At 37.0% G+C, this 14,737-nt stretch overlaps 1 protein-coding gene and 1 pseudogene across 3 annotated transcripts in view; one reads left to right on the plus strand and one right to left on the minus strand.

Moving 5' to 3' along the window:
- Nucleotides 1-209: 209 nt before the first annotated feature.
- Nucleotides 210-14,737, minus strand: part of IPO7 (importin 7) — an 88,978-nt gene continuing 74,450 nt past the window's right edge. For all 3 annotated transcript variants that reach the window (XM_041729776.1, XM_041729775.1, XM_041729774.1), the window contains 10 exons: nt 13,188-13,316; nt 11,398-11,464; nt 11,189-11,314; nt 10,678-10,775; nt 8,383-8,478; nt 7,458-7,678; nt 7,166-7,371; nt 5,560-5,766; nt 2,977-3,093; nt 210-2,348 (listed from right to left, as the gene is read on the minus strand). In XM_041729776.1, the coding sequence (XP_041585710.1) occupies nt 2,251-2,348; nt 2,977-3,093; nt 5,560-5,766; nt 7,166-7,371; nt 7,458-7,678; nt 8,383-8,478; nt 10,678-10,775; nt 11,189-11,314; nt 11,398-11,464; nt 13,188-13,316 (1,365 nt within the window). In that variant the 3' untranslated portion in view covers nt 210-2,250. The remainder of the gene's footprint in view (nt 2,349-2,976; nt 3,094-5,559; nt 5,767-7,165; nt 7,372-7,457; nt 7,679-8,382; nt 8,479-10,677; nt 10,776-11,188; nt 11,315-11,397; nt 11,465-13,187; nt 13,317-14,737) is intronic.
- Nucleotides 8,486-10,668, plus strand: LOC121476051 (annotated as a pseudogene).

Below are 14,737 nucleotides of genomic sequence, written 5' to 3' on the forward strand. Positions count from 1 at the left end.
TTAGAAACTAACATGAATACTATTTAATAGTAAATATAATTTAATTTTAAGGTCTTTAATTTCAATTAAAATCTTTTTTTTTTTCAATTAAAATCTATAAATGGAGATTAGTTTGGATTGTATGACAGAGGAGACAAAAAAACTTATTCTGAGACATACCAATACATTTTCTTGGAATAAAAGCTCAGGAAATGAGAATTTTCATACTGTTCATGGGAATAACTAAAACCTTTATTAGATATGGTTTTCCAATAACAATGTGAAAATTGGAATTATCAATTCAAAGAGTACTGAAGTCTGAAATTTAAAAAAGTAGACTAGATATTAAGGGATAAAAGGTAAAGGAAGACAAAAATGTTTAATACTATTCAATATATCCCCTCTGTACACAATGTTGCATATATACAACTACTCCGTTTTAATTTTATTGATTTTATATAATAGTGAAATCCCCTTAAGCAACCTAGGGTATACAGATGGTGTCCAACTTGGGGGGAAAAAAAGTAGAAACACACTTGATTAACAGTTTTCACCCACACATTTTAGACAGACAATTTTTTTTTTGTTTTTTGTTTTTTTGCCAAGATTTTCATAGTAAATTCATAAATATAGGAAATACTTTCACTCCTTCAGTGTTAAAATAGAAAACCAAACAGTGCCAACAGTAGTGGCTTAATTATTGGCATACAAGAAAAACACAACACCAATGGGTTTTCTTCATTATGCATTTTAAATATCAATATGTGCATTTGTTTCATTTTTACAGTTATAAATTTCCTAGTCTGTTATAGACAACAGCATTTAATAGCTTTGAATCCATTGAGATGTTGCTTTCAATTTGAAATATTGTGTGTATACATGTATATAAAAAAATAACCCAATGTATGACTCATCTGACAGATGTTTAAGATCAATAAAGGCTTATTTTTCAACATGCAGTTAGGAGAGAAGGAAGCAAGCCAACCTCTCCACATTGTCTTTGTTGCTGGCTTGTTTTTGCAGTGGTATCAATAGTGGTTTTTGGAGGGAACCGTGTGCCTTCAGCCTAGCTATTTAAGATCAGATACCACAATCAACAAGAGGGGATAGGAAGACGGGGATATGGGCAGGTGTTAAATTTTAAAAGTGTGCATTCTGCACTCTTTCTAGGTACAGGATAAAAACAGGCCAATGAAGAAAAAGTTTTATAATTAGGAAAAAACTGCAATCAAATCAAGACATAATAGCCGAATTAAGTTCTTTTAATAGATTGCATATATAGTTGTTTAGCCATACTCTTTGATCAACTCTTTAAGAGTAGAACTTTATATCCAATTTACATGCTTCAAATATCACCTTTCTTATTTGATACAGTAAGGTCTTGTATCCAAGTCTCCACTTGTACACTGAGAGCTTTAAGAAAACAGGACACAGAGGGAGTTGTCATTTTTTAGCAGCAATGAAATATCACTAACCCCTTTTAACATACCGAATTCAAGTCACTATCAGAGGTGAGTGCACCACAAAGTCACCAGGTACAAAATTGCTAGTTCATTTTTAAATTAATAACTTGAAATTACCCCTGCCCCCCACCCCATTACATCCCTTCTTTTTATAAACAGCAAACATTTTGCTATTTTATACATAGGCTAGCAGGCTTGTTTCAATATGAAAGTGCTAATTCATTTACAGATTTTTTTTTAATCAGTTATGTAGTGCTACAATAAATGTCCAATAATCTACATAGGAACAATCTTTGATGAATGAAAATGATGAAGATTGAATAAGGCTATTGATTACCTTATCTTATTTACATATAAAGAATAGATACCCAATGGTGAAGAAGAGACAGAAATCGGACAAATACTCATAGGTGTAAAAATTACATCTACCTTTGAGCTTATACTGTAAATGAGACATTTTAAATAGTCCTGTAGCCCATGCCTATTTTTTCCTCAGAAAAAGAAAAGCTGCCTTCATGACATCCCCTCGTTTCAGATTTCCACAGTGTCACTTGAACTTTCAGTCAGAATCTTACTTTCTTCAAAAAATAAAGAAAATACCACCCCCAAATTACCGCCCTCCCCCCCGAAATCCCTCTGGTTTCTTTTTCAGTGCCAAGTTGCATGATCAGGTCCCACCGCCTGGGTTTTTCTGTCCATCTATTGATCAATTAGTTTAGAGTAGATAACATGAACCAGTTCTGGAACCGCTACTAGGAGGAACACAAGCTCTTCACTACAATCACACAGCAGGAAAGAAAGTGATAACTCAATTCATCCCTGGTGCCGGGCCTCCAAAATTGAAAGAACTTGGCACAACCGGAGCACTGAATTTGTATCCTCCATGCTTCTCAATCATTTTGGATTCTAAAAAAACAAGTAAGTGAAAGTTTAATAGGGTATTTAATCATCTTACTACTTTGAAGAAGAGAAGGAATTGACAGACATTTACAAAAGCTTAACCCACTGGTATTAGCTAAAGTTCCAAAGTTGTCCTCTCCTTCCTTCTCTTGTATAGGAGTAAGAGAGGAGAGGTACATTACAGAGAGAAGATAAACTCTCATGTTGTATGCTGGAGACTTTTGGCCAACTTTCACTTTCTGATGTTAAAATAAAAAATCTTTAAATAAAAAAAAAAAAAATCTTTAAATACACCTAAGTCAAATACTGAATCAGGAGTCAGTCTTCAAAGGGAGTAACAGCTAATAAATCTAGTGCAGGCAAATCCACACCTTAGAGAGCTGTGCTTTTTGTAAGGAGGATACTTCTTTGAAAATTAAATTAGTCTAATAAGACCTATAGAAAATTATTAGGACTACACTTAAAATCAGTCAACTTGGCAAAAAACAATTCATTTCTTCATTTCATTCCTTCTGAATTCCTATCACCTGTAACAACTGTAGCTTTTATATAATTTTAAAACATTAATATAAAATTTTAAAGCTGCATCAACTCATAAATTGCATTCAAGAGAGGTTGTGGTCCACTGACATACCATGAGCTGCTCTTCTTTGATCAGCCAGAGTTGCTATATCCTGTAACTGTTTTCTTTGTTCTTCATTAAGACCATGAGTCAAAGCCTGATACCACACAGGATTACGATTTTGTATAGCTATCAAAAGAAAACAAGGGAAAAAAGAGTAATAATACGAGAGGCCTTTCTATTGTGTTCCTTCTACTTCACCTCTAGTACTTAAATTCTGATCTATTTTATATTTTCCCAATAATAATTTAGATTAACTTATTTGTGAAAGATATAGGGAGAAAAAATTCTCGCTTATTAGCTTTATGCTGCAAAAACTCTAATCACTCTCATACTTCATATCTCTAGCAAATAAATCAGAGCTGAGGGGTGCCAAGATGGCTCTTTCGGTTAAGTGTCTGCCTTCACCTCAGGTCATGATCCTGGAGCCCTGCATCTGGCTTCCTGCTCACTGGGGAATCTGCTTCTCCCTCTGCCCCTCCTCCCACTCATGATATCTCTCCATCACTCTCTCTCAAACAAATAAATACTTAAAAATCAGAGCTGAAAACAGTTCTTATATACTTAAGTAATAAAGTAGGAAAACTTTAAAATGCTCATGTTTTATGTTATAGCCTAAATTAATGGTCAAATCCAATCTGTGATAAATGGAGAACAAATTTTACCAGTACGTGACAAGACCAGGTATTATTTCAGTGTTTTGGGATGCCTGGGTGGCTCAGCGGTTGAGCATCTGCCTTCCGCTCAGGGCGTGATCCCAGAGTCCTGGGATCAGGATCAAGCCCTGCATCGGGCTCCCTATGGGGAGCCTGCTTCTCCCTTTCATGTCTCTGCCTCTCTCTGTGTGTCATGAATAAGTAAAATCTTAAAAAAAAATTAAAATCTTAATGTTTTATAAAAACATGCACTAGATAAAAAGACAGTTAAGGGTACCAAGTCTGACTACGTATTTCGCTGTTTTAATTAAGTAGCTATTCAAAGGGGTAGGTGTATAGAGTGAGTTTGAGAGGGAGAAAAAAATTCTCTATAAAGATTCCCACAGGGATCCCTGGGTGGCGCAGCGGTTTGGTGCCTGCCTTTGGCACAGGGCGCGATCCTGGAGACCCAGGATCGAATCCCACATCGGGCTCCCGGTGCATGGAGCCTGCTTCTCCCTCTGCCTGTGTCTCTGCCTCTCTCTCTCTCTCTGTGACTATCATAAATTAAAAAAAAAAAAAAAATTAAAAAAAAAAAAAGATTCCCACAAAAGAAGTTTTTAACATAGTAATTACAAGAATGAAAACCAATTTCTTCATGTATCAGATGCCAGATATTTTGGGGGTGGGGGAAAATCAGACAACTAATCACATGATTTTCTATTTCTACTTTATTGCATTTACTATGCACCAGTCCTCTACTATAAACCATCCTTTGGGATTAACATATATTTAAGTCTATAATTCTTTTTTTAAGATTTTATTTATTTATTCATGAGAGACACACACACACACACAGAGAGAGGCAGACACAAGCAGAGAGAGCAGCAGGCTCATTCAGGGAGCCTGTTGTGGGACTCGATCCCGGGTCTCCAGGATCACACCCTGGGCTGAAGATGGTGCTAAACCACTGAGCTACCTGGGCTGCCCTATTTAAGTCTATAAAATACAAAATCATGGACAAAAACAAGTCTATAATTCTTGGCACCTCATTCAATTCTTGCTGCCCGACATGTAGCTCAGAAACCAATCTGTTGTATTTCTGTAACCCTGCATCATAACTGCTTTGTCATAGGTTTGGAAGACTAATGCCTGGTTATCAGAGAACTCATTCAACATCAAAGTTCTTATGATATACAGGAATGATAGCACTTTGTGGGGGAAAGGGTATTTCAAATATAGTGCCAATTTTAATTTCTTAAGCTGGATAGAACACAGATTTTTTATAGATTTTATTTATTTATTCATGACAGAGAGAGAGAGGTAGAGACACAGGCAGAAGGAGAAGCAAGCCCCATGCAAGGAGCCCAATGTGGGATTCAATACCAGATCCCGGGAGCATGCCCTAGCCAAAGGCAGATGTCCAACCACTGAGCCACACAGGCGCCCCTAGAACACAGATGTTTTATTTGGTGAAGTCCAAGCAATGGATGGTATAGCCACATACAACGTGTTACAGGAAAAAAGAAAAGGGATTCCAAGATAACTGATGTTAAAAATGGTCAAATTCTCAGAAAGTTAACTACAGTTTTGGCCAGAGGGAAAAAAGATACAAAAACAAGTAACAGATAATAAAAGTGGGTATTTCTAGAGAAAGCTGAAAGGGCAGAAATCAGAAGTGGGAAAGAGGAACTGTCATTGCATAAATTTTGAAATATAGTATCTTCCTATTACATGCACATCTAAATAACAGTAAAATAATAAAATGAGGAAACACTCTGAAACCCTATGGCAATCGCAGTAACTTCAGATACTAGCTACTAGTCCTCCTTAAACCATAGTCTAGTTTGGGTTTGATATACCTAAAATCCCTTAAGTGACAGACACAAATAAGAACAGATAGGTTCAGGGAAATGGATCATATAGAGCTGTCTGAATTACATATAACAAGTTGACTTACTTTGAAATATAGCTTTAAATATCTGATACTCATCAACAGGGTTATCTTCATCATCAATGATTGTGGAATAGCCTTCTAGAGCAGTCTCCTCAGCATCATCTTCTTCCCAATCTTCATCATCTCCATCCTCACCTGCTTGTTTAGCCAAAATCTCCAAATATTCTTGCCCATCTTCATCAATATCATCTTCATCACTCCCCAGTTCCTCTGCCAAGTCATAAATAGGTGCATTTGTTAACACTGAGGTATTCTGTTACTGAACAAACTGACAATGATCACAGTTAGTAAATTACAAATCACAAATGAATAAATTCAAATTCTAAGAATTGGTGTTTAAATATTCAATGGGGCACCTGGTTGGGACAGCTGGTTAAGCATCTGACTCCAGTCCTGTTCTGGGGTCATGAGATCAAACGCCATGTCAGGCTCTGTGCTCAGCACCCAGGCTGCTTGAAATTCTCTCTGCCTCTCCCTCTGCCCTTCTCTCTCTCTCTCTCTCTCCTCTCAAACAAACAAACAAATAAATAAATAATTTAAATAAATATTTAGCAATAATCAGAATAAAACATTCTCATAAAAATTCAAGAAACTCAACCACAATTCTTAATACCAGAGGTTTGAAAAAGGATTACATGAGATGAAATTCAGCACTTGGGCTCTGGGCCTTACGGTATATACCGAACCAAACACCAACAGTAAAATAATATAGTTTATGTTACGTCCTTAGAACACCTTTCTGAGTTGTTATTTTTTTAAAGGCCAGCTAGGTCAGTGAATGATAAAAGACAAAAACAGCAATAACTATCTTATTCTGAAACTATTATAATAATTTCTATCAATTTATACTCTTGTAGTCTGTAGTGTCCATTTGTATTAGCCACCTAATCAAATTTTATTTTTTTTAATAAAACAACCAATTTATTTTTTTTAAAGATTATTTATTTATTTATTCATAGAGAAACACACAGAGAGAGGCAGAGACACAGGTAGAGGGAGAAGCAGGCACCATGCAGAGAGCCCGACGTGGGACTGGATCCAGGGTCTCCAGGATCACTCCTGGGGCTGCAGGCGGCGCTAAACCACTGCACCACAGGGGCTGCCCAACCTAATCAAAATTTTATAGTGCAGGTATACTTGGTTTTAGCACTAATAGATAATAGGTGTTTGCCAACAGCAGAAACCATAAATACCTAGAATTGCTTTACATGTCAGGAGATCTAGCCAAAGTTCTTGCCTTCGCAGACCTTACATTCCAACAGGAAGATAAGGTAGTCTTCCTTCCTTTCTTTTTTAAAAGATTTTATTTATTCATGAGAGACACAGAGAGAAAGAGGCAGAGACACAGGCAGAGGGAGAAGCAGGCTCCACGCAGGAAGCCTGATGTGGGACTCGATCCTGAGTCTCCAGGATCACACCCTGGGCGAAAGGCAGCGGTAAACCGCTGAGCCACCTGGGTTGCCCAATAAGGCAGTCTTTTTATGAATAAATAATGAATGCATTTGGCCATGATCCCTCATTTCTTCAGGAGAAGGGTTAAAAAAAAATAAGTCTACTGATGTTTCTAACCAGGTAATAAGTGTGGCTTCCTCCACCACAAATCCCTTACCAGTTTCATCATCATCTTCAGCTTCATCATCATCATCGCTGTCATTCTCGTGTTCTGCATGGCAGGCATATGCTCTTTTTAATCCATTAAATAAAAGGATAAAAGCTGGCAAAATCTGTCCAGAAACTTGATTTAAAACTTGTGGTATTTGTTCCATATCAATAAGAGCACAAAGGCCCAGAACACACATCTTTCTGTCGTGAAGTCTAAAAAATAAAATCAAGTATATATATTTTTAATAAGTAGAGTATCTCACAAAGTTAAATAAAAAAAGATCCAATATGTCACTTACCCCAAGAAACAATCAACATCATTAAGCCATTGTGTAATAAAATGATTTGTAACTGGTTCAACATTATTAGGGAAGCGAAGATTTTCTAAGGTGTTGAGAAGTAGGTGTGGATTATAGTACAAAGCTGCAATGGCAACTTGCAGGCACATCGTCCGAAGTTCACTTGTCTTCACCTCTCTTGTCAGTCTCTCTAAAGCTGCTTCCACAAATAAGGGAATGCACTATAAAGAAGACAGCAAAATATTCCAAAACCTTAAGTAATAGCAGTCTAACCATAGTAACCTATTGCCTCAACTAATCTCTTTTTCTATTAGATGACCAATAGTTTTTAGCGTTGGCCTAGGCACTCACTGAAAAACCTAACGTTAGAGAAAACAAGTATTCACTAAGCTATCAGATCCTCACCAGGATAGCCAACTGGATTCACAATATTCTTATTGGCTAATCTTACTGTAATAATCACTTCACAACACACATACATCTGTATCAATTCATCTGTTGTACACCTTATGCTTATATGACATTTTATTTTATTTACGTCAATAAAGCTAAGAAAAAAATCCTATTGAAACTGACCACGGGGGGGGGGGGGGGGGGGGAGAAACCACGGAAATTGAACCAAATCCACCTTACTGCAATGTGATAAATGTAGCAAACAATACTCTCAGAGCCTACTATAAAAAAACTTACCTTGCATGATAACAAACAGCCATAAAACTTGCCAGTTATATTTTCATACATATTAAAGATATGATCATTATATATTGGTTAAATTTTAAACAAACATTTAAGAAATGTTATCTAGTGTCATAATAAACAACAAAACACAAAATACACAGCAACTGCCCCAAAAGAAGTAAACTGGAGGTAAAGATTCTCTCTACGAAGCCTCAAATAGGAATCATTAATAGTTAACCCCACTGACCTGGTCAATGCCACGCCCTTTGCATTGTAGAATGATGACTTCTAACAGTTTTGCTGCATGACACTCTGCATCTTCTCCTGCAACTCCTGTAAGAACCTGATCAACACAAATATAAAACTGCAGTGAGGGTCCTATGCATCCCGGCTGGTGCATGGTGGGTGGCATGTCTTGGGCGAATGGGGGCGCGTGTGGGGACACGTGGGGAGACAGTACTGCTGCTGCCAGCCACTTCAGCTTCAGCCCAGAGTCCACACTCGAGGACATCCGCCGTCTGCATGCTGAGTTTGCTGCTGAACATGACTGGGGCCAATTGCACTAGCCTTGGAACCTCCTACTGGCCTTGGTGGGGGAAGTGGCGGAGCTCTTTCAGTGGAAGCCTGATGAGGAGCCTAGCCAAGCCCAGTCCCCCAGGGAACGGGCAGCCCTTCAAGAGAAGCTTAGTGATGTCCTCATCTACCTGGTAGCATTAGCAGCCCGCTGCCATGTGGACCCGCCCCAAACGGTGCTCTCCAAGATGGACCTCAACTGCTGGTGCTACCCAGCATATCTGTCCCGTGGCTCTCCCCTCAAATATAGACTTCCCCGTGGGGCCACCTCTGAAGACCAAGCTGTGGGGCCTGCAAACCTTGAGACTGTGAGTCCACAGGCCAGGCCTCAACCTAGAAACCTGGGCACAGGACCTGCAACTCAGCATGGCATCTGAGAAAAAGAAAGTGGCCTGGCTGTGGAACTTTGTTCTAGTCCTTTTCTAACAGATCACAGGTTTAGGGGCCCTACTTCCTAAGGTCTGAGGCCCAAGAACCTCCAGTAGACAGTCTACTGGTATTTTTGCTCTCAATAAAAGTTTTGGTTAGCAAAAACAAAAACAACCAAACCTTTAAATCACAGAATATCTGTACCCTGCCTATAGTCCCTTGAGTTTTGAAGATATTCTAATTAATATAAATGATTACAATATTCATTGTACAGACTATAATCCAAAGCAACTGTCAGAATTTGGAGTTACTGGTTGGTTATATCTCAGCAATCACACATCTTGGTCTACGTAATCAAATCACCTCTGCTGTAGGGCCATTCAGGACTACAACATGTTGAAAACCACTGTCTTCTCATACAACCATGGTAGCTAAAGCACTCTACTTTTCTTAGGAAGGTATCTAGCTCGTATGTAAAGAAGTACCAAAAAAAAAAAAAAAAAAAAGCTGACATTTCTAGGAAAGACCTTTCTCCACACAAGTCTCATAAATTAAGAAAGTCTCACTGAATTGGGAGAGGAGTTAGAAGAGGCAGCTTGTTGATGGCAAATGCTATTCCTAAACAAGAAATAAAAAACATGGAACTGACCTAATTAGACTAAAGAATTCTAAGTGTTAAGGGTAACTTCTGGAAAAGGAAAGTAGATGGTATAGATTATCACTGTTCCCAGAGTAATAACATAAACTATATAATTGACAATAAATAATGAATTCAATGATTATATCCCATATCTCTTGTGTAAGAAAAGCATTATTTAAAAAAGTAACATTCTGCATACATTTACTTCTGATTTTCCAAGAAACGGCACAGTACTTTTGACTTTCATTTTAAATAAACTCCTGGTTTTTACAATCTTGCTATTTACTACATAATTTCTGTAGAGCCTCCATAATCTGTATCCTCCAAGAATTTTCTTTATAAAAATCTTTGTTCCTGATCCTTTCAATATCACTCAAATAAGTTGATTTTTTTTTTTTTTAAGATTTTTATTTATTCACTCATGAGACACACAGAGAGAGAGAAAGGCAGAGACACAGGCAGAGGGAGGAGCTGGCTCCATGCAGGGAGCCCGACATGGGAGTCTCCAGGATCACGCCCCGGACTGAAGGTGGCGCTAAACTGCTGAGCCACCCAGGCTGCCCGATTCTTCCTTCTTTAGATTCAAAGCCTAGCAAAGAACTATGGTAAGGTAAGCTCCAGGCACTCTAAAAAAAATTAAAAACATAACTCCAGCTAACGTCAGGGCACACAGAGGTGCCTGGATGGCTCAGTGGTTAACCTTCAGCTCAAGTCATGATCTCAGGGTCCTGGGATCGAGCCCTGAGTTGGGCTCCCTGCTCAATGGGGAGTCTGCTTCTCCCTCTGCCCCTTCCCTGTTTATGCTATCTAAAGTAAATAAAATCCTTTAAAAAAGCCCTTGTTCTGTCAGACCCATATAATATGTTCACCATAATGTATCATGTATCTTCACTCATCACAACTTACTTTTTACAGCATCAGCCTCATGACATATCATTATATTAACTAAAAATGACCTACCTTCTTACACATACTATATATCATTTCAAGATACTTGGTATCAGACAGAAGTGTATCTGTATCAACTGTTACGTAATTATGAAGCAGAGGCATCATATCTGCATTAAAGAAAAGCATAAAAATATTAACAATGAATTAAACTAATTAAAACAAAAAATTACTAAAAGTTAAAACTTTTACTAATGTAAATGCTGTTTCTGAAATACCTCCTTAGAAAAAGAAAGCAAATATGAATTTGTTTGGTCCCTAGCAGTATATATATGTACATTATACAAAGAGTATTATTATATTGTACAAAAAAGACTGACAGGGACAGAAGGGTAAGAATATGTGTTAAAGCGTAACTAAATCAAAATATATAATGGAAATCAATGTTATCCTGGAGTATTAACTGCAAATGAAAATATCTAAGAAGCATTTACAATGTTCTAAAGTATATGTTCAAGTGATATACTAAAAATGAATCAAAACAGGGAGAAATTCTCAGTATTAATATGCTGACTTTACTTACCTGTAAAGTAATCAAATCCATCTTGTTGAAAAACCTCAAATACCAGAGGTAGCAACTGCCACATTTGCGGAGACACTTGTTGACATGTCAAACTATGTGCTAAAGAGAAGATCTCTTCATAGAATTCTAAAAGACAGTATGGAGTTGTTAGGACAATGTTTGCTGATACAGAAAAGTAGGAAATTTTAAGCACAATCAGGGGTATATACCTAAGACATGTTGTTGTAAAACAGTTCCAATGACCTGTAAGCAGATTCCTTCAAGTTGCTGGGTTATCTAAAAGAGAAGAGAAAACTGTATGTAACTGCTGCACACTAGTGAATGAATTAATAAATAATGCATAATCCAACTCACTGCTTATTGAAATATAAAGTCAGCATCATAAATCATTTTAAGTCTTTGTTGTTTTTTAAGTCTTTGTTTGAAAGTAACCCAAATTGTGGGTTAATGTGGAATTGAAACTTAATGTAATACCATTACAACTTAATGAGATATCATTACAATGAAACAAACACAGGGAATCACATGCACAATTTACCTAAGAAAAGTAGAGGAAATAGCATCCAGAGAATATAATTATGAAAATAAAGGAGCCACATCATTTTCCAGAGATTACAGACCTTTTTGTGTTTAAATATTTAAATATAAATCAATTCAACTCAAGTGTAATTGAAAAGTCACTGTCAGTGGCTTACAGAAAAATTATTTGAAAGAAGGCATTATTCTTACCACTCCCACTAATTCTTAATCACCTCTATTTATATAACTGTTAAGATATAGTGAACCACAACACCCAAGACCAAAAATACAAATTCCTCTTGAATTGCCAGTATGATCCTCAATAGACCCCAAATCCCTGGAAGCCATTAGAATGTTTAATGTGGGGAGGGGAGAGGAGATAAAATTTACTAAATGGATATAGAACCAGGACATCCATTTCAATTACATATATTTAAAACATTTTTAACTCTTCAAATATAGCAACAACTAATTTATTAACCATAGGCAGCTAGAGAATTCCTCATGGCTTCTATCTCCAATTACACTGCAGAATATAGTTTACTGAAAATCTCCAGTAACAAAAGGCAATTTGCAAATAATCTGAAAACGTGATTTATGAACATAAAAATCTGCACTGGAATTATTAACACCAAATTCAGGACACTAGTTACTTCTAACGGAAAGAAATAAAGAAAATTGGATTAGGAAGTGGTACCCCAAAGGCTTCAATTACATCTATCTGAATTGGTTTTCTTACTGGAAATAAAGCCAAAAGGATATACTATAAAATGTTAAAATCCAATAAATTCAGGTGGTAGTTAAAGGGTACTGGTTATAGTTTTCTGTTCTTTATCATTTATCCTTTTCTGAATGTCTTATATTTCATTTTTAAAAATTAACAATTACAATTTTGTTTATGAAAGACAACTATAAAAGAAAACTAGAAATACAATAGTAATGGAAGCATAACAACGTATACTCAACACTACTGAACCGTACACTTGAAAATGGTTAAGGCGGTAAATTTTTTGTTATGTGTAGTTTACCATAATTAAGAGATCGCACCCTGCATCAGGCTCTGTGCTAGGCGTGGAATCTGCATAAGATTCTCTCTCTCCTTCTGCCCTCTCCCTATTTAAAAACAAAAAAAGGAAAGCCAGGAAGGTTTTCCTAGGAATCACCACACTACTGGATCTGGATAGATAATCTAAGGAGCCAAAATCCTGAGACCTGAGGTAAGGATATGGTAATACAAATCCTTCCTTCCTTTTCCTTCTAATATTAAACAACCTAAAATATTTATAAGATCCCAACAGTCTCCTTATAAAAGGGAACTAGTTAAAAGATAGCAAAATCAAGGTACATGTTAAAAATAAGGATTAGATAAGCCAGAGCCTTCCAAAAAAAGCATTAGAACAGTTGTTGAAGAATGGCTTTAAATTCCCTAAGACCTGGATCATTACCTGGATCAAAACCTTAGAACATTGGATCACTTTACCTCTTTATGATCTTCAACTACACTTAGTAGTGTGTCAATGGTATTCAGGATTCCCATAGCAGTAACTGCTTTGTCATCACTTCCTTCTTCATCTGGTCCAGTCTGGATTACCTGATTAAATGTCATAGCCTAGATTCAAGAGAATATAAGGCTTGCTGTTAAAACAGTAAAAACACATTTTGGTCTAAAACTTTATTTTTGGAAAAATAAATAAATAAATAAAACTTTATTTTTGAAATGTTCTCACAGGGACAGCAAAACCAATCAATGTTACCAAACTGATTAATAGTAATTAAGAATCTGGGCTCTATAAGCAAGTGGTACTACCACTTACTAGGTGACCTTAAATTACTCGACCTGTTTCCTGACATATCATTTGAGAACTTTATCACAGAGATGCTGTGAGGATTAAATGAGGCAAGGCATAGAAAGTGCTTAATATTATGAATATGTTTAGTAATATTTAAAAATGCCCAAATACAGGTATATTAATCAAGGATTTGTGTTATAAAATTCATTGTTTTCAAATATCTGAGAATAGAATAATAATAAGCTTATTATAAATGCAATATACATATTTAATGAATGCTGTTACAGTTATTCAAATATCCTTACCTACTTCAAAATCAGTTTTTCACAAAACTCTTTGCTTTTTGCTTAAATCCACAACAAATACCAAGAGCTAGATTCTTGAAACCTCAATATTCAGCAAGAATGTAAACTGCATCACACAAATCACTACATAGGGACTATGAGAGGTAACTGTTGGGGACATGGGGCAATGTACCATAAACAAAGGACAACTACTGAGTAACTACTATTTACAAATTGCATTAAAAAAAGAAAAAAAATTAACTAGGGATGTCTGAGTGGCTCGGGGGATAGTGGATGAGCATCTGCCTGTGGCTCAGGGTATGATCCCTGGGTCCTGGGATCAAGTCCTGCATCGGGGTCCCCACAGGGAGGCTTCTCCTTCTACCTGTGTCTCTTATGAATAAATAAATTACTTAAAACAAACAAACAAAAAAAAACCACGGGGATCCCTGGGTGGCTCAGCGGTTTGGCGCCTGCCTTTGATCCAGGGTGCGATCCTAGAGCCCCAGGATCGAGTTCCGCGTCGGGCTCCTGGCATGGAGCCTGCTTCTCTCTCCTCCTGTATCTCTGCCTCTCTCTCTCTCTCTCTCTCTCTCTCATAAATAAATAAATAAATAAACAAATCTTAAAAAAAAAAAACACACACACACACAATTATTTAGGGGCACCGAAATGGTTCAGTTAAGCATAATAACTCTTAATTTCAGCTCAGGTCATGAGCTCAGGGTCATGCATGCTGGGTGTGGAGCTTGCTTAAGATCCTCTCTCCCTCTCCCTCTGCCCTGCTTATGGTCTCTCTCTCTTTAAAAAAACAAACAAACAAATGTCAAATCTGTCAAAACTATTTAGGGCACCTGGCTGACTCAGTTAGCAGAGCATGTGATTCTTGATCTCAGGGTTCTAGGTTCAAGTCTCATGCTGGGTACAGACATTACTTAAAGTCTTGGACACCTGGG

The sequence above is a fragment of the Vulpes lagopus genome, chromosome 15, assembly GCF_018345385.1.
Source record: "Vulpes lagopus strain Blue_001 chromosome 15, ASM1834538v1, whole genome shotgun sequence".
NCBI classification, from domain to species: Eukaryota; Metazoa; Chordata; class Mammalia; order Carnivora; family Canidae; genus Vulpes; species Vulpes lagopus.